The 17,048-nt window shown below is 41.1% G+C and overlaps 1 protein-coding gene across 1 annotated transcript in view; it reads right to left on the bottom strand.

Annotated features, from left to right (window-relative positions):
* Window positions 1-433: 433 nt before the first annotated feature.
* The window catches only part of LOC121514751 (teashirt homolog 3-like), a 52,602-nt gene continuing 35,987 nt past the window's right edge, over window positions 434-17,048 (bottom strand). The window contains exon 2 of the mRNA XM_041795038.1: window positions 434-4,571. Coding sequence (XP_041650972.1) covers window positions 1,276-4,571 — 3,296 coding nt within the window. The 3' untranslated portion in view covers window positions 434-1,275. The remainder of the gene's footprint in view (window positions 4,572-17,048) is intronic.

Genomic DNA, 17,048 nt, shown 5'->3' with positions numbered 1-17,048 from the left:
AACGCTCTGAGCCCACAACCGTTTTTTTTTTTTTTGAACTATTTTGTATCTGCAGGACTTCTGACTTATAAAGCTTGTGAAACATCAACCCTGTGGTGCACAGTCAAGCTCTAAACATCCGTCCATTCAGGACAACCCGGGCTTTAAGAACATGTGTGCTGCAGTAATGTCACCAGAATTTAAAAACATTAGGGGATTATAAAGACAAAAAAAAAATTTAAGAGTGTCAAACGATCATGACTAAGACTTTGTCTGTATGTCTGTAGAAGCTGGTTTATACCGGGTCAAAAACCTCCAAACCTGAAAAAGCACAGATGATTCATTTAGACCTGAAAGGACTGTTTAAAGCTGAAAAAGGGCACCTTTAAAAATAGATTCAATTAACACTTCTCCTTGGTGTCAAATATGAACAGAACAAAGGTTTATGCAGCAGTTAATTCAGTTTTAATCATAGAAGCACAAGGCATTAACATATTCGTATTGATTTTTCTTTATCAAATGACATTTATAAAACTATTGTGCAAAACAATGTCCTTTTAATCTTCTTCAAAGGCTCTGCACCAGTGGATAGTCATAGTCCTCTTAAATTAGGAAATATAACAAGTATGCATAATTTAAACAGCGAGTTGTAAGCTTATACACTATATTTACATTTTTACACAGACCTGGATTTTTAACGCCCCTTACTCAAAGATCAAGAACAAGGCAGCTTTTACAATCAGCGAGAAAACCATGAAGCCGTACAGACACAAACATGAAAACGAACCATGAACGTCTGCTGTGCGGCAGATTCTGGAAAGAGCTCTCCTGGGCTTTGGGGCTGTTTGAGGATGTTCAGAAAGGACCAGTTTGAGAGGGCATTTAAAAACCTGGGCTGAACTGTACAAATGTAACAGTAAAACATGCAGTCTATCAGCAAATCAAATCCAAACTCACAAAAATACAAAATAAATACAATAAAGTTAATACATTTCAAGTTATAAGCCAACCTTTTTGTCAGGAGATTCACTGATCAGGATAAAACCACTTTTTTTTTTTTTTTGGCGACAAAGTTGGGCCAAATTTCTTTGACTTAGAGGAAGTTTTGACTTTTGAAATACAGAGAAACCAGAAATGGTTCAGGCCTGATGGATGTAAACACCTTGTGCTGACATTTTAACAGTAGTTCATGGCATCTTTATGCACAGCCACACCTTCAGATATTCTCTTCTCATTTTTTGTTTCGGACAGCCGTTCTTACACGTGTTTTCCAGTTCGTCGTCTGCTGAGAGCGATTTAATGTTTCTCCAGTTCGCACACGTACAGCAGATGGTCCTCCGGAGACTTCCCATGGCTCTTGCTGAGGTGAAGCTTGATGGCGTGCTTAGTGGCGAATTTACGGACACAGAGCTGGCAGCGGTACACCGCCCCGTTACTGCTGCAGTCCTCTTGCGATTGTTCAGAAAGGAAGGAGTCCTGGGGCACAAGTTTCTCTGTGAGAGTCTGGGAGTCTCTGACAGTCTGTTTGGGGGACAGCTTGGCCAGGTCTCTGATTCTGAATCCCAGGTGGGCTTCCAGGTGGCATACGTACGCCGCCGGGGTTCGGATCTGTGAGGCACAGTCGCTACAGAAGAATATGGGCTGACCAGAGTCAAGGTTTTTGAGGAACTTCGTCCTGCCAGTCCTTCTTAGCTGGTACTTGACGTTGGCCAGCCAGTGGCTGATGGTGGTCATAGAGAGGCCTGTGAACCGGGATACATGCATCCTTTCCTGGGGGCTGAGGTCATGGATGATATATTTTCCCTCTGATGTTTGCCTCAAGCTGGAGGCAAACTGGGCCTGCAGGAGGAGAAGGTGCTGGGGGTTCCAGTTGGAGTGGCGCCCTTTACGTTTATGACCATGCAGGGATGCGTCGTCATCGTCATGAGCAGAGCCAACGATCTCCACTTTATCTGCGACCCTGGACCTTGAAGGAGGCTTTTGGACATGGTGGGACTGTGTCAGGTTCCTAAGCATGTCTGAGATGTCTGACAGAGCATTTTCATGTAGCGGGCTGCTTGATGTGTAGGGCGAGACCACTGCTAGCTTGGCGGGAATAATGATGGAGGAAGGGGAGATGGAGGAGGCCGCAGATGATGGAGTGAGAGGAGCCGAGCCAACGGAGCCTCCTCGATCACTTTTCCCTTTTGTGAGGTCCATCGGCTGGTCGTCGCTGGGCTGGCAAAAACTATTATCAACCACAGTCTCCTGCTTTTTGGTCTGTGAGGGAGGGGCGGCCACAGCAGCCCTCTCAGCCATGCTCTGACTGAGTCTGGAGAGCAGGCTCAGGGGATCTTGGTTTGGCAAGGAAGGCTTGGCTGCTTTCCCCAAATGAATGTTCATTACTGACTGAAGAGCACTTAGAGGGTTGACAAAGGGCTGCTCTGGAGGAGTATGGCCCGTAATGATGGCAGTGCTGCATTTCAGCGTGGAGGCCAGAGGAGACTTGACTGCCGCCTCTCTCTTGGGCTCTGTTGCCGGGGATGCTCTGTCGCTACCCTTGTCGCTATTGGCCGGGGTGACAGCCCTCCATTCCCGAGGTGAGTCAGCCTCTCCTGCCTTCAGAGACTCTCCAGCATCACTACTACACGGTGAGAGATGGTTCTCCATCTTTGGAGACATCTGCTTCACCCTTTGCTCTACTTTTGCTACTTTCTCTGTCACCTTTTTCACCAGGTCCTCCATCGCCTGGAAGTTGTTGCTCGGGAAGGGGGAGGACTGGCTGAGCGGTGGGGAAATAATGGGCTGGTTCTTTGGAAGGGAGGATAATGCTACGTCCCCTCCGTTAAACATGAACTTCATTGGGGAATTCTTTTCCATGCCGCCCTGCTGGAGCTTGAGGGCACTGGGGAACTGGTAGGCTGCATGAATGCTAGGGTAGCCCCCCCAGCTTGGGTTCCCACTCTGCGCCTTGTTGATGGCTGAAGTCACAGTGTTTTCCAGAGATTTGAGGATGTCGAAGCCCCCTTTGGGGCTCTCCTTCAAGTCGTCTTCAGTCAGATAGTTATACATGGAGATGTCATACTTTTCCTCCCTCTCTGCATCCTCCTCTTTACCTACTGTTTGCTTCTCATTTCCAACCGCCTCCTTCTTCGTGCACTCCTCTTCAACCTCCTCTTTCTTGATCTCTTTAAGGGGAGGGCTGGCAGCAGGGGGAGTCGGGGTAGTCTGAAGAGGTGGAGGAGAGAAAGTGGAGGGTGCAAGTGGGACTGACTGAACCCTCTGTTCAGTCGGGGTGGCGACTCGGCCGGGGTTGGGGGATGTGGCTTCAGGAAGTGTTTTGATTTTCTTTCCCACAGAGCTAGTCACCCTCAGGAAATGTCCTGTCACCATCATGTGGGTTCTCAGCTCTTGCAGTGTGTTATGGGAGCTACCACACTCCATACACTTCAGGATCTGGAACTTGTTGGACTCGAACTGCCAAGCATAGCTGGCCCCGTTCTGGTGTCCATAGCGGTTATTGGGGGTGCTGTAGGGGCTGGAGGAGGGTTTCTGTGAGGGTTCGCTCAAGTCTGTAGGTGGATGCTTAGTTTTAGGGGTGCCCTCTCTAGAACGGGGAGACGCTGTAAGGTCTAACCCTACGAGTCCTCTTTTCTTTGAGGACATGATTTTGGCTGCCACAGGGGCCATGGGCTCCTTCAGAGGCACTTTCTGGTAGTGTTTGGTCTTGATCATGTGGACGCTGAGATCCTGCAGGGATTCAAACGAGTGGCCACAGTACATACACTTCAAAACTTTCTGAGCATCCTCCTTCCCCTCCATCTCTAACAGCGAGCGCTTCCGCGGTTTAGACCAGCGCTTCCCACCGCCACCCGCCCTGTCCTGGTTGTCATCGCGGTAGTGACCTGTGTCATTCATGTGAACCGTCAGCTCCACGAGGGTGTCGTAAGCGGCGCTACAGCCCTTACAGCGAAACTTGCTGGCCCCAGTGAAGATAGAGCCGAACAGCTTCGGGTTCTGTCTGTGGAGCTGGACTGTACTGAAGAGGCTGGGCTCAGACTGAGCGGGGTGGCGGCTCTGGGGAGGGTGCTGTTGAAGCGTCTTTGCCACAGCGGACTGGTGCCAGTCGTAGCTACCGCTGCTGCAGCTGCTACTGCTACTGGTGCTGTTGCTGCGAGTCGGCTTCTCTGTAGAAGCCGATGACGGCGGCGGTGTGGAGTTAAAGTTCAGCGGGGACCACAGAGGGCTGCCCAGGAAGCTGGAGTAGATGGCCTTCATTTGTTCTAGGGTGTCCATGCCTATAGGAGGGGTTTTAGTGCCACCGTTCAGAGGCGTGGTGACCAAACCGCTCTCGGCTTTCCTGGAGGGGCTCTCAAAGTCTGAGAGGCGGTCACTGGTCTCGCTCACATGTGACTCGCTGTCCATCTCTTGTCCGGAGAGCTCCGCGGCCCCGGCTGATTCCTGGTCGCACGCCTGCTCCTTGGCGGGCCCGGCGCTCTGCTCCGCAAACTCATCCGTCATGGGAGGTTCGTCCTGGGGGGCTGAGGGCAGGTCATCTGCTTCTGCCTCCTCTTCCTCCACAGCGGGCTCTGGCAGGTCCTCGGGAGAATAAGCTGCGAGGAGAATGGAGACAAAGAGGGACAGAAAGAGATGAGTTAAATTGCAGGGAGTGAACACGCAATGTTAGAATAACTGGAGAAAAAGTTTCCCTGCTATGTGTGCCCGAGGACTCCCAGGGATAAATGAGCCATCTGTGTGGGAGCCTTTAAAGCTGAGCTGAGAAATTACAGTCATCCCATTTCACCTCATCAACCGTTGAGGTGTTATTTTCCTCTAGGCGAGCCTGTATTTATATACTACCCCAGCCACACGGAACTTATGCCTCCCCTCTTTTCACTCCTTCTATTGGAGGAAAACAAAAAAGAAATATCTTGGCAAAAACATAATGCGCCATTTTATTTATCTCAGGGCGCAACAGCTTGAAATGAAAACTAAATCTGAAATTAATGAAGCCCAATCTCACTGTGGCATTCTCCTCTGGGGTAATAAATGAGTTGGATCAACCTCCATCTGTCAGTTAATATGTCTGACGCCTCTTCATCTGCCTCTTCTCTGATTACACACACTCTCACACACACATGCAGAGACAAAGAGCAGATCTTGAAGATTTTAAAGACGGGGATGTCAGAATTTTGTTGTAGAAATGTTGACGTGTTGAGCAGACGTCCTGCAGTGTCATCTAGGCTGAAAAGAGTTCATTAGCTTCTTTATGTGGGAGACAGAGTGGTGTTCTGGGCTGAAGCTGCACGTTTAAAAGCAATTCTCAACAGCTGAAACAGGTGGTAAACATAAAACAACCATATTTTAGTCAGAAAAAACTGAAAGGGAGAGGGAAATGAGAGGGTTAAAACCAGTGTCAGGTAGTAAAAGGTGTATGTCTGCCCAAGCTAACCCAGGAATCAAAGCCAGCAATCAAATCTACTCATTTACTTTAAGATGCTTTTTTCGGTCACTCACTTGACTTCTTATTAACCCCTTAAAGCCGTTCGTATCATATTTGATACATACTTTTATAATACCTCTATCTAATCAATAGGATCATAAATGACGAAAAAAAATTTCTGAATACAATCTGATAAATGATAAAAATGCCCTCAAGTGGATTATCGGTTACCAGAAACACCTGATCTATCGATCTATCTATCTATCTATCTATATTCATATATATATACACACACAGTGCTTAACAAATGTATTAGCCCACCCTAACCCTAGCCAAAGTCAGGTTTCTGCCACAGCTGCCCTAAATTAACAGCATTGGTAATTACCAAAATCATTTTTTTTATGTTTCTGCAATGGTTAATACACCAATATGTAGAAGCTCTTTAACCCAAATGATATTTTTAATGCTAAAATAGAATTATTATTGTTATCCATGAATTTTCAAATTTACTGATTTACAAAAAAACTGAAAAAATAGTAAAGCACATTAATATTTCTTGATTAATATGTCAAATTATAGTTATTTACTGTCATTCCTGAACAGAAAAATGAGTTTTAGTGGTTGAATGTTATGCGTGATTTATTTCTGACTTTTCAGAGAAGCCCAGTGAGCCGGCTCAAATTTGGGTGAATTCAGTTTGAAATTCCTCATTCCTGTTCAAAATGGTAAAACGTGGAAAGCTGACTGAAAATGAAAGAGTCCGCATTAAAGCACTTCATGATGCTGGATGGTCTCTGAGACAGATATGACAGGTGGTCTAATACATTTGTTAAGCTCTGTATATGTTAAATTTTATGGAAATTTGATTCTTTGGATTTCAGTACAAAGTGAAACAAATATTTCAGTTCAAAAAAATAATTTGTGCTTTCAGGCTTTAATGGGTAAATATTATTTTGAAGGGAGTATTTTACTTTGAAATAATAACAGCAAAAACACTAAATGCTAAAAACAGACGGTCCACTTCCAGCCAGTGAGGTTCACACGTAAGGCCTCTGCACACTGAGCCATGCAAATAAACACCACGCTAAAGCATAGAGGAGGATGTGATGCAATTTTCAGAATTGTGCACATTTTCAGAAACAAGGGTTCCTGCAGACCCTTGAAAAGTCTTAAAGACTCTTAGATTTTAGAAGGTACATCACAGGTGTCAAACTCAAGGCCCGGGGTCCAAATACGGCCAGTGAAACAGTGAAATCCGGCCCGCAAGATGATCTCATATTTCTGTTCAAACTGTCCCATCAGTCTGAGGTCTGCAGATTTACTCAAGTATAAAAATGTGAACTTATCCTGATGATTTAAGATATCCTTGTTATTTCATATAATCTGAAAAAGTAAGAAGTAAAAACATTTAGATAAGAAGTCAGGAATGTGGGAAAAGAAATTAATTTGTGTTTTAATTTCATATTTTCAATTTAGCATCTCACAATCAGGACTCCAACTTAGGAATCTGAATTTTTATTCATAGTTTGAACATTTCATCTCATAATTTTGACTTCTCATGTAATATTTTGAGCTCTAAGATTCATAATTTTAATTTCTAAGTGATATTTTGACCTTTTAAACCAATTATTTTGTATTTTATCTCATATTTTCAACTCTAAACTTTGACTTCATAATCCTATAGTTTGACCTTTTAGACTCACAATTTAAAATTTTGAATCATATTTTGGCTTTTAATTTCATGATTATACTTTTATTTAATATTTCACCTTTTAAACTCATGATTTTGACTTCATTTCTAATTTATTTGTCTTCAAAAACATTATTTTTCAGTTTCAATTTCATGTTTTGACATTTTTGAACTAATGAATTTACTTTTCTTTAAACTTTAAACTTTTCTTTTTAACTTTTTAAATGTCAAAATCATTTATCATCAGGTTTTTTTCATATTTTATTACCGGTGAAGCAAGGTTGACAGTTTCTTTCTTAGACTAAGACTTGTCCATCTCCATCGTCTTTTTCCAGTCAACGTTTCAGGGTTCTGATCTTTTTTTTTTTTTTTCTTTTTTTTGCATTGCCTATCGTGAGTCAGCCCCGCCCCCTCAGTGTGAGCGGGGCTTAACGAGGACTCTTAAGTGTTCCACAGAAATCAGCGAGATATTTAAGAAAAGAAGAAGAAAAGAAGTCGGCCACCGAGAGAGGACTCATGGATGTTAGAGGCTGATCTGGAGGACAAACAGAATTGTGAAGTAAGCATGAAGGTGTACAAACTTCTAACACTAAAGGACACGGCATTCCTTAAATTAAGAACATAGGAGAGAATTCAGCAGTTTAAGGGCGTGTCATAAATCCGGCACAGGTTTCTCTGCCTTACTGCTCAGGAAATCCTGTTAGACGTATAATTTCACTACTGCTGTTTTTATTCTAATTTGATATTACTGACATCTCTTTACTTCTCCTGTTGCTCCTGTGTGCTTTCTGTGTTTGCACACTGCCCTGCAGTCTCATGCCCTTATATGGGCATTAAAGGGGTTTCCCTATGCTAATTAGGGGAAATGTGCAGGTCCTTCCAGCTTACAATCCAATCCAAATTTATTCATAAAGCACGTTTAAAAACAACAAAATGAAAAATTAAACACAATAAAACACAAACAATAAAACTCAGACACAGGACCAAAGTAAAACTGGAGGACATAAATGGATCAATAAAAACAGAAAGGATTAAAAGCCAAATTCTCAGGCAGAGCCAAAAGCCAGGGACTAAAAATGCGTTTTTAAGTTTGATTTAAAGACAGGCAGCGAGGAGGACAGTCGAACATGAAGAGGAAGAGCATTCAGAGCTTTGGAGCTTCAACCTTGACCTCGGGACAGTCAGAGGATCTGAGAGTCCGAGATAAAATATGAGGTTTTAAAAGGTCAGAAAGATAGGGATAAGGCCTGTTTAGAGACTTTTAAGTTATTAAAACTTTAAAATCAATCCTAAAATGACGGGGAGCCAGTGAAGAGATGGTAAAATGGGGGAGATGTGGTCACATTTAGGTCGACCAGTTAAAAGACGAGCTGTAAACGATTAAGAGAGGTGTGGCTGGCACCAAAATAAAGAGCATTACAATAATCGAGATGAGATGTGATGAAAGCATGTATAACCTTCTCAAAATCATTAAAAGATAAAAAACGACCTGACCTTGGTTAAAAGACGAAGTGATAAAAACTGGCATTCACAGCTGCATTTATCTGTCGATCTATTTTAACCCTTTGGGCGCCAGAGTTTTTTCAAGAAAACATTCAATTTTGAAATCACGAGTGAGACAGTAAATTCACTCATCTAATTTGCATATTCTGACATCACCATGTGGCCTCCACTGCCATTGGCTGTGCCTTTTCTCCCATGGCTTCTAACATGGCTGCTCCAATCTCCGCGGTGTTTTTCATTCCCTACCTCCGTCACTATTCGCGGTGTTTTGACCACCGATTCCCCCGCCACGTCCCCTCCTCAGCATTCGCCGGTACTCCCTCCCCGGCCACGTTGAGGAAAAGCATCGGCCACGGCATGTGCTGCTTGTGGACTGTAGTGGCGCACGGACTCCGTGTCGCTGCTCACAGACGCACCGTCAGTCTCACCCATGGTTTCACCAGACAACCGAACGTCATGTCAGAGGGTGAATATTCCTCTATTCCTCCCAGCATTGTGAGTATTCTCGCTACAATTTGTTGCTTTCTCTCCATTATGCTCCGACTGCAGCCATCACTTCCTCGTCCTTCGACCGGGGTGTGGCTTTCAAAACTCTCTCTCTCCAAAACTTTGAATAGAAACGCCCACAAATGCTGCTGGGATTGAAGTTACTCATGTCCGCCATCTTCTGGTGTAAAGTAGTAACAACATTAGGCACCATATGGCAGCTAGAGCCTGTTTGATTAATCATTGTTGCTTGTTGCAATTTTGAGACTTTGGTGCCTAAAAAGTTAAAATCTCCCTCCATGATCACCCCCAAATTTTTGCAGAGTTTTTGAGAAAGGGCTCAAGAGTGGACAGATCTGCTCTGGGGCTGGTAGAGCCGCCATGGGGTCCAAAGACAACTTCAGTCTGACTCTCACTTAGCTTGAGAAAACTGAGCCATCCAGGCTTTAATGTCTCTTACAAGCACCGGGCATTCATCGATTCAGCCGCTGAAGAACGTGTCATAGATAGACACTTCAATGATCCACAGAGGTTTCTCTGAGAAGCTTTAAGAACATATTTAGAGAAAATCTTGGAGTATAATAGTGAATGAAACTTTTTGTTGTTGGCTCAGAACAAATAGCAGAGAGGAAGACTGGTGATTATCAGAATCTTCTTAAAAACTGCTGGAGAGGGTTTAAGAACAAATGTCTTTATTTTCCACACTATCCCGCGTCCAACCTGCCAAATGCCAGCTCACCCACTACTCACCCCTGAGTCCTGCCCTCTCACTTCCTGTCCACCTCACTCTTAAAACCACAAAACTCCAGAAAAAGCTGAATTAGTGTCTGACTGTAGAAACGACCGGGGCCATGTGGACGCTACTGTAACAGCAAAACTGAAGGTAAAGCTTTACTTTAGAGCCACACAGACACAAACCTACACACACAGCCACACTGTGACTAAACCCTTCACCCCCCTCCACCCCACGCACTCACGTCCAGTCTAAACAAAAATGTCATAGCTGAAATAACTCTCATTTCCAGTGCTAACAGCCAATCTCTCGGCAGCCGCGCGGCTGGCGCTGGTCTGATTTGGGCCCTGGGGGCACAGTCAGCAGGCAGCCCCACTGAGAGGCCGGCCTAATGGAGACCTGGCAGGTGCGGCCCACTCTCCGTCCTCCCGGAGATTTGGTTTGTCACTGGGTATCCATTACCTGCCATTCTCCGCTGATAGGCCCCGACAGCCCTGATCAAAAGATGTCGTGGAGCCCCAGTCCGCTTGGCAGTCAGTGGCATGTCGTTTGTAAAAAGGGCCAAGCAGGGTGTAAATAAAATGACATGATCACTTCCCCGGCCCCTCATGTTCTGGACACAATTATGATAATGTGGACGTGGAGGGGAGGGAGGGAGGGGTCTGGGAGGATGGAGAAGGGGGCTTACGCTCCAACAAACACACAGAGGAGATATGTGACTGCTAGCAGAGCTCATACGCCCGCTCACGCCCTCCTTTCTTCTTCTTCGCTCTGCTCCCGAAGCTTCACGTGTCAGATTCTCATTTGGAGAGGAAGAGCGGCCAGGATGAGCTGGTTAACGTGTTCCCGTCCTCACTCTCCGCTCACAGATGTCAGCTCGCATCAGGCCGGTCAGGACCAAGCTTGACCAAGTTGTCAGGTCACCTTCCTCTTCCTCATCAAGAAAATAATTCACAGGTTTCATCACATTGTCAGGATTTCTCATCAAACGAGGGTGGGCACAAGACCAGGATGACAGAACTGAGACCATATCAGTATCTGCTCTGGTAGCACTGCTACTAAAACAGAGTTAGTCAGTTTTTCATTTTATTAAGCAAATATAGCACGCTAACTGCACCGCAGAGGCTAAACGCACAAATACGTTCACATTTATACAACTGAGGTATCATCTCTCTCTCTGACACGCAGCAGCTTTGGCTCATGATTTAATAAAGAGCTGAAGTTTCCTTGGATCTTCAATAGATCTGTCAAGATTAACTGCAACAGTTGCAATTATGGTCAGCAATTAGTGCACCAGTTTTTTTTATCCCTACAAGATCAAAATTGCAATTTCAGCTGAAATTGCATGGGGATGCTGAGAGCTGAATTGTGGAAGAACTGCTCAAAATAGCCAAAAGCACCAAAACAGCTGAAAACAGCATAAACATTGCGTAAAATGGCTGAAAGTAGCTGAAAATGCCATTCAATAGCTCAAAAAAAGATAAAAATAGTTGAAAGTAGCCTTAGAACAGTTGAAAATAGCATAAAAATAGCATAAAATGGCACAAAACATACCGTAAAAAATGACATTCAATAGCTCAAAAATGGATAAAAATAGCTGAAAGTAGCCTTAAAACAGCTTAAAAATAGCATAAAAATAGCATTAAATGGCATAAAAGTAGCTGTAAATGGAATTCAATAGCTCAAAAAAGGATAAAAAATAGCTGAAAGTAACCTATAAGCTAAAAATAGCCTAAAATAGCTGAAAGTAGCCTATAAAAGCTGTAAATGGCTTTAAAATAGCTGATTTTGGCCTGAAAATAGCTGAAAATTGCATTCAGTGGCTAAAGGCATAGAAATAGCTGAAAATTGCTATATTTTAAAAATGATAAAAGTTAGAAACAAGAAAAGTCAAAGCAGTCGAATGATGAAGAAACTGAGTTTTTAAAGTTTAAACGGTGTCGATACAACAGAGTATGAAGGAGGTGATAGCGGATAATAAACAAAATGGCCGACGCCATCGTGTGGATGCTTACTCAGCATCCCCACTAATTAATTGCACAGTTAATTAAGCGATGTAAATAAGTCCTCCACTAGTCCATAAGTTCCTTTTTCTGTGCTTAGGTCCAGTCTACCCAAAGCTTTCTGTATCCAAACAGGAAGTCGTTGTCGTTAAATAAAGTGTTTCAGAAGCCGCTGATCTGCTGGGACCATGATGCACAACCCTCTCTAGGTTTACAGAGACTGATCAGAAACTCAAATAAGCACTCGTTAGAACCAAGGTCTGCAGAACAGCATATCTGAAACACCTGGAACCTTGGAGCAGATGGACTACAGCAGAAGAAGAACACAGTGGTACCACTCCTGTCAGCTAGGAACAGGAAACTGAGGCTACAGGTCACAACAGAAGATCAAAAACCCTCGCCTGGTCTGATGAGTCTGGATTTCAGCTGTTCTGTTTGTAGGGTCAGAATTTGGTGTAATCATCATGAAAACATGGCTTCATCCTGCTTTGTATGGACGTTTCGGGCTGCTGCTGGTGTAACGGTGTGTGTGCGTGTGTGTGTGGGGGGGGTTCTTAGCACACTCTGGACCCCTTAGTTCCCACTGAGCTAGTTTAAACCCCACAGCCTACCTGAGTACTGTTCCCATCCCTTTATTACCACAGAGTGCCATTTTCTGATGGATTCTTCCAGCAGGATCATGCACCAAAGCTCAGATCATCTCAAACATCACAGTGAGCTCCCTGGACTCTAGAGGCCTCCACAGTCACCAGATCTCAGTCCAGTAGATCAGTGGTTCCCGGTCTGGGGTCCCAAAGACCTCAGGGTGGGTGCAGGGTCCTGTCTGCTCTGATGCATCAACATTAGTCGTGCTTATCTTTCTTAAAATCCTGATTAGGAACATAATGAAGGTGCATTAGGGCCACCCTAAAATATAAAAGAATAAAGAGGATCCATAATTATTGCAAAAATAAGGACAAAGTTTTAAAATCTAAATATTTGAGATTACAAAGTCTTACAAGAAAAACTCAGAGCTTAAAAAGTTTAAAATGTTGACGTTAGAAACTCTTAAATTGAATGTTTTTAACACCATGACATCACAGCAGTGTACAGTCAAAAATTTTAGAAGAACCCAAACTGAAAAAAAAGGTTTGACTTTCAATTTTCTGACTTTATAATCTCAAAAATTCTAATTTCTGGTTCATGTACGTTTATGACAATTAATGTTAAATTTAATGACCTTAAACTTGAGAATTTTAAGGTTTTTTCTTGAAAATCACCAGATCCTCCTTTTTCTTACTGTTTTTCTAGAGTTGATCTAATACAGCATCATATTTATGGATAGTTCATACATCTTTGGTCCAGGAAAGATTTGAAAATTTCAAACGACAACCCCTATGCCCAAAGTCCTAAAGATTTACAAAGAAATTTCCCAGTTTCCCCACGAAGAAGCCAAAAAAGTCCAAAGCAATTACCCTAAAAAATATGCAAAAATAATCCCTAAATTTCCTTGAAAAAATATTTGAAAATTTCCATGAAATTTCCCCAAAATATCCAAAGAGCAAATTCTCCTAACATTTCAAGCTTAAACTTCTAAGTAGGGCCGGGAAATTAATCACAAATTAGATTCAATCGTAATATTGCCACTATCGCAAAAGTTACAATAATTCTTCAACCTGAAACGTGTCAGAATACCAGTTTTTTTACAGCACAGATTTTACGCACATTATGCAAACATTCAAGGTTTTTGGTTAAAAAAAAAACAACCTTTTTTACTAATGAATATGTTTTTCTTATTTAAAAGGAGAATGATCATAAAAATGATCATTCTCTAAAATACAGCAATTGATATCAAATTTAAAATATGAGCAAAAATAATTGCAATTCTAAATTTATTTTAATCTTTTTTCCCTGGTGTGTTCTATCTAATGTTGTTTAGGTTATAATAAAGAATACGGATTTTCTTGTACTTATTGAAACATACATCAGATAAGGAACCTAAACATAATTGCATATTAAATCAGAATTGCAATATTAAGGAAAAATATCGCAATAACATTATTTTTGCGAATTGTTCAGCTTTTCTTCTTATTTTTTTATTCATGTATTTTTATTAGGTTTAAGTATCTAGCATTACACAATTACATCATTACCCACTGACAATTAGCAAGCAGCCAATATAAAACAGGCAGTTAAAAAATAGTATTAATAAAAATAAAGAGAGGAAAAAGAGAGAATAAAAGAAGAAGTGTAACAGAATGAAAGAGAAAAAACAACAACACCACACAGCCCAACTCCCTTTTCCCTGGTATGATGGTATCAGTTCATCCCTCTGCCAGTAGCTTTTAGTTTTTAAGTCAACTCAGCTCTACGTCCAGGCAGGCTGTTTTTAAATACCGGTTTAATACATTTTTAAGCAGAGGTGTTTTACTCTACACATGATGCAAACATTCAAGTGCCAATGTTTTCTCGAATAACTGACAAAAGTTCCTGCTTTCCTTGTTTTTGTCTTCTTCAAAATAAGAAATCCATAAAATCATCGCTGCCTTCATTACAATTCATATCAAATTTGCAATATAGGACAAAATATTTGCAATAAGACATTTTTGTTCGATTGATTTGAATTCTGGGGGATTTTTGCTAAGAGATTTTTTGATATTTTTGTGGAAATTTGAGAAATTATTTTTGGCATTTTTAGGAATTTGATTTGAATTTTGGGGGGAAATTTGCTTTGAAAATTTACAGTATCTTCCTGAAAATGTGATAAATTCATAAGAACATTTTTGGGAATTTGATTTGAATTTCTTCAGAAATTTCTTTAGAAAATTTTAGGCACTTTAATGGAAATGTTGAACATTTATTTGTAAATTTCGGGAAATTTGATTCAAATTTCTGAGGGAAATAGCTTTAAAACTTTCGATAATTTCATGAAAATTTGACAAATTTATTTGTAAATTTTTAAGAAGTTGATTTGATTTTTGGGGGTGGGGGTTGCTTTGATGTTTTTAGTATTTTTTATGAAATTTTTAGGAATTTATTTGAATTCTTTTTGGAATTTGATTTGATTTTTTTTGGGTGGTGGGGCAGGTTTTTAATTTTTAGTTATTTTCTCAGAATTTCTGAACATTTATTTGTAGATTTTGGGAGATTGGATATAAATTTCTGGGGGAAACAGTTTTGTGTGTTATAATATAGAATGGTTTATATCACAGGTGTCAAACTCAAGGCCCGGGGGCCAAATCCGGCCTGTGACACAGTTACACCTGGCCCACAAGATCACATCATACTCTTATTATAACTGGCCCTAAAATATGAGGTCTGCAGATTCCCTCCAGTATAAAAATAAAAACATAACCTTGATGATATCAAATATCCTTAAGCTATAAAAATGTGAAAAAAGTAAAGACTTAAAAAAAATGGACAAAATGAAATGTGGGAAAAGAAATTAATTTGTGTTTTCATTTCATATTTTCAATTTTGCATTGCACAATTATAACTTCAAATGATTATTTGGGCTTTTATTTCATATTTTGAACTTTTACATTTATTATTTTGACTTTTTATCTCGTATTTTAACCTTTTCAACTAATAATTTTGACTTTTTCAATCATTTTGGCTTTTTCAATTTTTAATTTTGACTTTGATGTCAATTTTTGACCATTTTTAATTTATTATTTCTCTTTTTATCTCATATTTTGACCTTTTCAATTTATTATTTTGACCTTTATCTCTTATTTTGAACTTTTAGTTGCACCATTTTAAATTTTAAGTCAAATTTTTGCATTAAAACATGATTGTAATTTTTTTAAAAATATATTTGCCTTTTAAAATCATTATTTTAACATCTTATTTTGTGTTTTGACCTTTTAAAAAAATGAGTTTGCCTTTTAACTAATCATGTTGACTTTTTGAATCTCAAAATCATTTATCATCGGTGTGTTTTTTCCCATAGTTTATTACTGGTGAAAATGAGGTTAACAGTTTGGTTTAATGTGGACCCTGTTAGGCCCTCAGGTTGGACCTTAATTCAGAATCCGGCCCGCTCTGTGATTGAGTTTGACACCCTTGGTTTATATGATAAGGAACCTGAAGAATAATCACGTTAAATTGCAATCACAATGTTGGGCCAAAAAAATAGTAAATAGATTATTTTCCCAAATTGTTCAGCCCTACTTCGAAGCACGTTCTGATCAACTATCTAAAAAAATACTAACAGATTAGCATGTTGTAGGAAAGCCAAAATGCTCCATCCTCATATGTGCATGCAGGGTTTTTGAAACGTCTCAGTATTACGCTGAAAAGGTCCCACTAATCCTAAATTTCCTAGGAGATCTCAAAAATGCATGCCAAACTAAATCTCAGGTCTCAAACATCCAAAAATGAGTTTTAAATGCTTGATAGTCTGATTTTAAAATTATAAAAGGATGCATTTAATCAACTTAGAAACATCTGAGAATACCAGAAATAAAAACTGCAATGACAGCACTAACTGGAATAAATATTGTGTAGAGCTGTGATTTCAGGTCCGCCTCTTTGTCAGACTATTAACCCGTTAAACTCCATGCCCTGTCCTCACTTCCACCATCTTTAGCGGCCTGGCTCTGCATCTGAACGCGGTGCTAAATGTTTAACATTTGGCACTGACAGAGCTGCAGCCCTGTAGGTTATTGTTCATTCATCATCGAGCCTAGAAAGCAGCGAGACGGGGACGAGAAGTCCAAAAGGAGCAGCTATAAAAACCTACAGTCTACCCGTGCTCCCAGGCAATTTAAAATGCAAAACAAAAACCATTATGTCTGAGCACTATCTGTTAATTTAATCCCCAATGACTGATAATCCATCACACGGGGCGACAACCACATCCAATTATTCTCCCTGGCTTGACTGACAACAGAGGTGATTTATCAAGCTAATAAAAGGTGATGGGAGTATAGAGGCTCCCTTAGAATGAGAGAAGAAGAGGATTATGAACACAACAATACTCTGGGAAGCAGTCTTAACTAATATCTACACATATGGTGCTGCTAATGTCGGAGTTTTTCTTCTGTGTGAGAGAGAGAGAGCATGGTGAGAAAGTGAGCCGATGCCATGTGGAGGGAAGACAAGAACCATTAAGTTCATTGAATGATTTCTGCTTTTTTTAAATGTTCGGAGGTGCACTTCCTCACAACCACCGTCTCAGACGCAAAAATAGCCATAACACATTCCTACCGCTGCAGAAAACACGTTTCACCTTAAGATAGCACCTCAAAC

This window comes from Cheilinus undulatus, linkage group 9, assembly GCF_018320785.1.
Source record: "Cheilinus undulatus linkage group 9, ASM1832078v1, whole genome shotgun sequence".
Taxonomy (NCBI): Eukaryota; Metazoa; Chordata; class Actinopteri; order Labriformes; family Labridae; genus Cheilinus; species Cheilinus undulatus.
The sequence above is the reverse complement of the archived record's forward strand: the minus strand, read 5'-3'. Positions and strand labels throughout refer to the sequence as shown.